This window comes from Dendrobium catenatum, unplaced genomic scaffold (genome assembly GCF_001605985.2).
Source record: "Dendrobium catenatum unplaced genomic scaffold, ASM160598v2 fragScaff_scaffold_651, whole genome shotgun sequence".
In the NCBI taxonomy this organism is placed as follows: Eukaryota; Viridiplantae; Streptophyta; class Magnoliopsida; order Asparagales; family Orchidaceae; genus Dendrobium; species Dendrobium catenatum.
The window spans coordinates 921167-930329 of NW_021319113.1; the positions used below are offsets into that span (position 1 = coordinate 921167).

Here is a 9163-nt window from a genome sequence, read left to right on the forward strand (position 1 = left end):
TGGAAACTTCAAAAATAAAATCCGAGAGCACCTGAACTCCGATTTCAGCAAGCTTGCAGTCAAACTGAGCATCTAGGAAATACGAACCCAATGACACCAAATTCAACCCAATCTGAGCCCAATGGGTCCGAATCAAGGACACGAAGCGCTGTTGAAAGGTTCAAACCACAATTCGAGTTACCAAACGATCTCCGATTTTAACGAGCTTATACTCGAATCGAGCGGCTCGACGAGACGAATCCAACGAGCCCAAGATCGCAGAATTCCAACATCACTAAGGCCTTCAAATATCCAACGAACGGTACATGATTGTAGGATTCAATATCGGCCGTCCATTCAACCACTCCCTATTCGCCCCTGATCTCGCGACTATTTACGAGCTATGCCACTCCAAAAAAATTATAAATATAACCCTCATTCTTTACAAGGGGGACTCAAGTGAAAAGAGATAAGAATTAATGCTCATTTACACCCTTATCTCCTTCCAACATCCAAAAAAAAAGATCAATTTCATTTCAAAATTCAATTGGCTTTCTTCATGAACTCCTGTTCTTCCCGCGTAGCGGATATTGTAAGCGATCCAGCGATCACGTCGTGCCAGTCTCGAATCGGGATACCCGCGGAGGCGCTCTCCCTTCAGCATTCGTGCATTATTCCTAATCATATCGGAAACAATCCTTAGACTATTTCTCTCCGTCGGGACTTCGGAGTTCATCGCTAGTCGTGCAGCCTCGAAGCCATCTGTATTCATCTGTTTTTTTTATTTGTCCTTCACCCCATCTCTTCCGTCAAATTTGCATCTGTAAACCAAGCTCAAGCCCTAAAGCCGGCACCTTGTTATATCTATGAGGTGTGGGCAGTCTCAATCTCTCACATTTTCGACGATCCAAGCTAGAAGTTTTGACCCATGGCATCCACACCGGAGGCCGCGGACGCGGCTGACGCGGCCGAGGCGGTTCTGAGACTCGCGCGCGAGCTCGCTGCAATGGGCGACGCAGTGGCGGCCGAAAGCGTCCGCCTTGTGCGCAAGGTGTCACTTCTTATCCATCTCCTTGAGGAGATTCGGGGCTTTATTGCGCGGAGCGGTGGGCAGTCGCCGGGGGTGTCGACTTCGTTGGCGGTGAACTCGTCCTGGTCGTGTTTGGCTGATATGGCACTTGCGCTTGAGGCGGTGAGGAGGTTCTTGTTGATTGGCGGCCGGCAGAATGCCGGCGAGAGTTCCAATGCGGTGACTCTTCTGCTTAATCTGTAGCAAATTGGTGTGTGTCTGTGTAGATCAGGTGTTCGATTAAATGACTCTATCACAACGGTTTTCAATTTGAGTTCTATTGTGAGCACTCTTATGATCCGTTGGGTTTAAAGATGACATCTCTGATTAGTAACAGCAGCAAAATTATAGCTTAAAGTTGCTTCTGTTGGTGGAATTTTCTTGTCAATGACTCTATGATTCCATGTATATTGAATTTCCTTTAGATTGCTGCCTTTTTTGGCAATCATCAGTTAAAGTTGATAAATTTGATGAACTGTATTATCTTTAGTTGACTATAGATTGGCGTAATTTCTATTGTTTGTGCATTTATGCTTCATTTAAGACATTTTGTTATGCAATCCTTCACTGTAGAATGTTACTGATCAATATAATGTTACGTGATCAAGGATTCAGCGGCCAAGAACTTAGCGATCCAGTATCAGTATGTGACATGGCAGCTGGAGAAAGTCCTAGGGGACATATCTTATGAGCATTTTGAAATATCTGATGAAGTTCAGGAGGAGGTATATATATCTACTATTGTTGTTTTAGAAATTTTATCAATTTATGTATGTTGCTCGAGTTGAATGTTTTATGTATCCAGGTTGAACTGGTGCGTGCTCAACTGAGAAGGGAGACCACGAAAGATGGAGTAGCAAATCTGAATATTTTTCAGGAAATTTACAGTTTGCTCTCCCATACACATTCCGAAGAATTTAAACGGCAATGTTCATTTAAGTTGGAAGAGTTGCAGGTTGAGTCCACTAGCATTGTTTTTCATGAACTCAGAGACATAGTTACACTTCTTGCAGAAGTAAATGGGAAATCGAATTGTGATGCTGAGAGAATGACTCTCATTTTGATGGATAGGCTTAAAAAGACCATTCATACTGATATTTCTAAAAATAAGAAAGCTGGAACTGGGTCAAGTAAATTAGGAATCTGCGCAGTAGAAGATGAAAAACGTGATTCTCTGGTGATTCCAGAAGATTTTCGATGTCCAATATCCCTAGAACTGATGAAAGATCCTGTTATTGTTTCAACAGGGCAGGTATTGTAGAGAACTTACCCATTAAGTTTGAAAGAAACTAAATTCATTTAAATGCTTGTAACAATTCAATATTTTCTTATTTTAAAAATCCTAATTTTGACTCTTTGTTGGACTTGCAGACTTATGAGCGTTCTTTCATTCAGAGATGGATAGATTGTGGTAATCGAACATGTCCAAAGACTCAACAAAAGCTCCAAAACCTTACACTAACTCCTAACTATGTGTTGAGAAGTTTGATCATACAGTGGTGTGAGACTAATAGAATTGAGCAGCCACACAGGTCGAACGGTGGACGTGTTAGAAGTGATGGAACATTTCACGAAATAACTGGAGATAAATCCTTGATTAATTCTCTAGTTTCTAAACTTACTAGTAGGTCAACGGAGGAGCAAAGGTCAGCTGCTGCTGAAATTAGATTACTTGCAAAAAGAAGTACAGACAACCGGATACTGATAGCAGAAGCTGGAGCCATCCCAGCTCTTGTTAGTCTCTTATGGTTGGATGACCAAAAGACGCAGGAGCATGCGGTGACATCTCTCCTAAACCTTTCTATATATGATCATAACAAGGAACTAATAATGCTTGCTGGAGCAATTGCTCCAATTATTCAAGTTCTTAGAAGTGGAAGCATGGAAGCAAGAGAGAATGCAGCCGCTACTATTTTTAGTTTGTCACTAATTGATGAAAACAAAATAACCATTGGTGGGACATCAGGAGCCATTGAAGCACTTGTAGAATTGCTTGAGATTGGAAGCCCAAGGGGTAAGAAGGATGCCGCAACTGCTCTGTTTAACTTGTGCATTTATCAAGGAAACAAATCACGAGCTGTGAGAGCTGGGATTCTAAGACCTTTAATTAAGATACTCAAGGATTCCTTAACCTGTGGCATGCTGGATGAAGTACTGACTATTTTGTCTGTTCTTGTAAGTCACCAGGAAGGCAAGGTAGCTATAGCAAAAGCTAATACAATCCCACTTCTAATAGACCTGTTAAGAACTGGACAGCCACGCATCAGGGAGAATGCAGCAGCAATACTACTTGCTCTATGTAAAAAGGACTCTGAGAACCTTGCTTATATAGGTAGGCTAGGCGCTGTTATCCCTTTAACAGAGGTTGCAAAGACTGGAACTGAGAGGGCAAAGCGCAAGGCCAATTCTCTTCTGGAGCACTTGAAAAAGCTACAGATTCTCTGAATGAATTTTCCTCATAGGTAACATCCAATAAACTCCTCCTGTGCATAACTAAATGGAACGAAAAGCTTATGCGAAAATGAAATGCAACTTTGTGTGCTTTAGCAGTGGAGTTTAAGGTCATATGTACTGCTCTTTACTCATTTATTTCATTCAACGAGAAAATTGTGTGAGGCTCCCTTCTGTTGTGCATGTTTTGCATTTGTTGTATTTTCAATATGCCTGTGAAAACATTGTTTTCTCATGATCGACTCTGTTCGTCAGACTAGTTCTCAACTTGAGCCTGAAATTTAAGCTATACTGTTACTGCTCCTAACGATTTGTTGTACAACTGCCTCTCATTGTTGAGATGATTTGTGGCTTTTATTTTATGTTGAGCTCGATGGAAACTCTTTCTTGTAACATGAACAACTTAAATTGTTCTAATGAAAACTTTTTTTTTTTTCTGAACAATTAAGTTAGAACTAGTCTGATATTTTCTGCATTGAAGGATTTTTAAAAGGGGTTTCTGCAGCAGGATTTCTTAGGGGTTCTACTATTGTCGTATACAAAGTTTAGATTGGACGCACAAAGCAACATATCAAAGGTTACAATTCATATTACTAACTTTTAGTTTGGGCAATTATTAGTCTCATTTAATGCAAAATCAGGAAACACATAATTCACTTGAAAAAAATAATTTAGAAGTTGCTAAAATCTGAAATCATAAGAAATCATAGAATGAATAACATTCATATAATTATTTATGATTCATAGCATAACAAATAAGCCAAAATGTGTAAAATCAATCAATAACTATTTAGATGAAAGGATAAGGTTAGAAAGTTAGAAATTATTGAAGATTTCGAACTCATGTCAGTACATCGAAGAAGCTTTCACATGGAAGCTTTTTTTAAGTCTTCAACGTGCGCCCGATGAGTCTACATACAATAAAACATATAAATGTTAGAGAAATATGAGAATTTATTAAGCCGCTTAATTATTTATTAATGCTTAAATACCTCTTTTTTATAACAAAAAATAGTCCACAATTGTTAATTCCACAAAAACTCTTGCATATTTTTTAAAACTATAATTTTCAATCTCCAAAACAATAAAATTAACTTCCGATTTTTAGCCATCACAAAAGCATCAACTGTCTATTCAACTATGGTGGTATACTAGCAAGTTATAACATTTAATATATATCTATAAGCACCTCGGTCAGTCGGTCTGGTCAATCTATTGAGTAATAGATCAAATTTCAAATAGTAAAAACACACAAAAATATAAAAATATTTTATACATGTCCATTTAATTAATGGCTACATACATTATATTGTTGATGTTGTAGGTTTCACTATTGATTGTGGAGAATTGCAACTTTAATTCCTTTTGTACATAGGACACCAACCCTCATCTCTTTATAAATACCAAAAATTATACTAGACAAAAAATATAATAAAATTCTTAAAATGCCCTTAATAAAATAACCATAAAATTTTGATACTTTGTAAGGGGCTTCGGCTCTACCTTCAAATATTTGGCATGGCTTGATTACTTGCCCCTTCCCAATCCATGCAGCAACTTGCATTTAAGGCTGAATAATTAAGGAAAAAATCAATCTTTACAACTTAACAAATATCAAGTCACTACATCGTATTAACCGAATTCAACAATTCATTAGCTTTAATCAACTCTATATTCACCAAGGTTAAAGTCCTTAAAACTTTTATTGAAGTTGCCCAAGGCTTAAAGCCATTGAAAGAATCATCTCATCAAGTCATCAGGAGAAAGAATCTACTCACCTATAAAATTCGGCAAATAAAGTCATTAATTCGTCAAGATTAATATCTGATAGGAAATACTCCAATAGAAAGTGAAGTATCTTGGTTGAATTTGAGTTTCAACAAACCCCAAATAGTAAAAAGAGAAAAGATTTAGGTAGAAACTCACAAAAGAACGTTTTAATTAATGGTAGGAAGAAGAAAACAAGCAAGTTACAATGGACCTTCGATTTAAGAGGAAGTTTCAACTCTCCCAAATCCTAGCCGCCCACTAGAATCCCTCTTTCTCTTTAGGAAAACAAAGCTCAGCAAAATATTTGATAAAACAAATCCTAGGAGACAAACCTACCAATACATATAAAAATTCTCCCCAATTCCAAAACAATCCCTCAATTTGAAAATTTTCCTCCTAAACTCTCGTTAATTTCTCATTAATGTGGCTGCTATACCCCACCTCCAAATGGGGCACCACCTCTGGTAAGCCAAGGACAGCCTAGAGACCTGTCTAACAATACTCTCCTCCCAAAGATCCACCTTGTCCTCAAGGTGGAAGGACAAAAATTAATACTTCACTCTCTCATATGGCTCTCATGTGGCATCATAGTCAGGTAGTTTTTTCCACTTTATCAGTACTTTCTTGAGCCCACCCTCTCACTTTCGTACCCCTTTCAGCTCTAGTGGTTCTAACATCACCTTCAGATCCTTTGTCAGTGTCCCCAATAACTTTGAACTAGTTGCATGATCCCTAATAGCTCTACTCAATTGTGATACGTGAAACATCGGGTGTATGGTAGCGGTCGGGGGTAACCATAATCGATAAGCGACTGCTCCAATCCTTTCTACTATATCATAAGGGCCAAAGTACCTCGGGGCCATCTTTTCATTCCTCATGTGAGCTACCGTCCTTTGTTTGTAGAGGCGTAGCTTCAAGTATACCTTATCTCCTATCTCAAAATGGATGTCCTTCCTATGCTCATTTGTCTGCTTTTTCATAAGGTGTTGAGCCCTAACAAATGCCTTTTCAACTCATCCAACACCCTGTCCCTCTCCTCCCAGTTTTGCTCTACTGAAGAAATCAACGTGCTACTCTGTCTAAAGTGTACTAAGTGAGGTGGTTCTCTTCTGTACAACACTTTTAAAAAGGGTTATTTGGGAAGATGAATGATATGAGGTGTTGTACGAGTTTTCTGCCCATGCCAGCCACTTGGCACACCACCTAGGTATCTTGGAACCAAAACATCGTAGGTATGTCTCCAAACTCTTGCTCACCACTTCTATCTGTCTGTCTGTCTGGGGGTGCTAGGGGTGCTCCTCTTCAGCATTGTCCCCTGCAATCTGAACAATTCTCTTCAAAAATGATTGTGGAATATCTTATCTTTGTCAGATATTATAGACTTCGGTATCCCATGCAGCCTGACCGCCTCTTTGATGAATGTCGTCGTTATTATCACTGACGTGTAAGGGTGTTATAAGGGAATGAAGTGAGCATACATGCCTCAATATGTCAACCACCACCAAAATCACAGTAAATCCCTCAAATTGGGGTAATTTATCTATAAAGTCCATGGTGACCTCCTCCCACACCCTATCTGGTAGTGCTAGGGGTTGAAGCCATGTACTTATTCCGCTGACATACCTCACATCTAGTCATCATCTCTTCCACATCCTTGTGCAACAATTTCCAATACAGCTCTGCTACCAATCTCCTGTATGTCTTCACTAGAATGACCCCCAACTGCGCTCCCACAGAACTCCTGTAAGGCTGTAACAGTTGTGAGATATCGGCGGAGGTTCGAGGCATCACAAACCTCCCATAGTATAACAATCTCTCCCTCTCTAGAGAATATCCAGGGTGACTATTCTCATCCCTAAGCAGATATGCTCCAATCCTTCTCAGCTCCACTAACTCCCGGAGCTTTCCCATGCATCTGGACAAGGCATCAGTTGTCTTATTCTCCAATCATGGCGTATAACGGAACTCAAAGTCACAGCTTTGACAACCATCTCTTTCATCCTTTGCTCCAACAGGTACTTCAAGCTTTTTTGGTCTGTCCTGATAATGAAATGTCAGCCTTACAAGTAAGGTTGTCACTTCTGAATAGCTAACATAATGACTATCAACTGCCTCTGATATACTGACTTCAACCTAGCTCTGGCTTGTCAACACCTGGCTGAAGTAACCGATGGGCCAATGATTCTGTATGAGCATTGCCCCCAATCCATACCATGATGCATCAGTCTCTATCACAAAAATCTGACTGAAATTCGGTAGGGCCAAAATCGATACTGTGGTCATGGTTTTCTTCAATCTCTTAAAGGCCCGAGTAGCTGCCTCTCTCCAAAGGAAGTTATCCTTGATTCCTTCTTCAACTGCTCTGTCAATGGCCAGACTATGGTGTTTGTATCTTTGGAGAGAAGGATTGAAGCATATTTGCTTGTCTCTCCAGTGGTACCAGGCCAACTATCAATGAACTCCCTCCAACTCCATATAGGCCGCCTCTTGCTCTCTAGTGGTACCAGGCCAATGCCTTCCTCTCCAACACAGGCCAGCTATCATCAATCTCTCTTCCTCTGTCAACCCATTGACAGAGAAGTACCTCTCCACCTTGTAGATCTCTACCCCCGCGCATCCTCTCATTCAAAGATAGATATCTTCAGCTTCCTCACTCTTGTATCACTTCTGTTTCCTCTAATTCCTCCATAACCTCCCATTCCCCACGGGGGTAGTCATCTCCAAGTGTTCTGATCCTTCCTTCTAAGCTTGTACCCAAACCACTCTTCAAAATCACCTATTCTTCTTTCAAAATCAACACCTCTTCACTCAAAATTAGCCCTTCTTCTTGCAAAATCAGTCCCCCTCCGCTCAGACCGAGTATTCATCTCTTCCCTAGAAATAGGTTCTAGGTTATGATGCACAGACACGGACACGGCGACACAGACACGACACGATATAGACACAGGACAACTTTTTTTGAAAATATAGGACACAGGTACGACGCGAACACGATATTACATTTTTTAATATAGTGTATAAATATTAATGTAACATCATATTAAAATGACAAACAATAATAAATAAATGACATGATAATTTGTCTAGCTTATAATATAAAATATTAGTACAAAATGTCTAGTACAACCACAAAAATATAAACAAATAATCACTTACTACAACATCAAGCATTCAAGCTTCAACTACTAAGATTAGATTTAGAGGTTTGTTTTTGGCCTTCAATATCATCATCATTGAATATCACTGCTTTCAACTCTGGTTCAACAAGAGAAAGATTTGCAATATTTCATTGGATATCATTGATGTGAAACAAGCATGCGATGGAGTTACTTTAAGAAATTAAAGAGAGCAATTTTAACAAAATAATCCAAAATAAAATTGTCACTTATAGCAAAAGATTGATCCTTGGAATTCGTGGGTTTTAACTTGCTTAGGCTAAGAAGAGCGGAGTCGATTAACCAAACAATTTAAGAAAATGCAAAGATCAACTGTAAAACTATGACGATAAACAAGAATCCTTGATTTAATAATGAGAACTTTCACCTTTGAAGCCCAACGCTCAACTAGTTTAGGCTTTAGCGGAAGAAGAGTCTCCACATTAGAATCGAGGTCATTCCGAGGAAGAAGGAGCCTAAGATCGTCGTTCTTGGATAGGTGGCCGGAGTGGTGGAGAATGGTGGTCGTCCAAGGATGATCCAACGTCCCTTTGATCTTTGCTCGTCGATTACATCAACTAATGTGTACTGGATGCGGTCGATGTAATCTTCAATAGTGTCGTCGAAATCGAAGCCCACGTCAAAGAACGGTGATTGGAGGATGTCGACTTGATCTCGATCGCATGCACAAACCCAAAGTTTCATTCGGGTTTCGCCATGCATCCTCGCCAAGGGTTGA

The 9163-nt window shown here is 39.6% G+C and overlaps 1 protein-coding gene across 1 annotated transcript; it reads left to right on the plus strand.

Annotated features, from left to right (window-relative positions):
- The first annotated feature begins 574 nt into the window (after positions 1–574).
- Positions 575–3939, plus strand: LOC110115537 (U-box domain-containing protein 10). The gene is made up of 4 exons (XM_020848800.2): positions 575–1228; positions 1657–1773; positions 1854–2300; positions 2420–3939. Exons 1-4 carry the CDS (start codon positions 908–910, stop codon positions 3491–3493), a joined length of 1959 nt encoding a protein of 652 aa, XP_020704459.1. The 5' UTR covers positions 575–907; the 3' UTR covers positions 3494–3939.
- Positions 3940–9163: the final 5224 nt, after the last annotated feature.

Coding starts and splice junctions, on each gene's coding strand:
- LOC110115537 (XM_020848800.2), top strand. CDS start 908: ATGGCATCCACACCGGAGGCCGCGGACGCGGCTGACGCGGCCGAGGCG. Junction 1,229..1,656: donor CCGGCGAGAGTTCCAATGCG/GTGACTCTTCTG, acceptor TACGTGATCAAG/GATTCAGCGGCCAAGAACTT. Junction 1,774..1,853: donor CTGATGAAGTTCAGGAGGAG/GTATATATATCT, acceptor TTATGTATCCAG/GTTGAACTGGTGCGTGCTCA.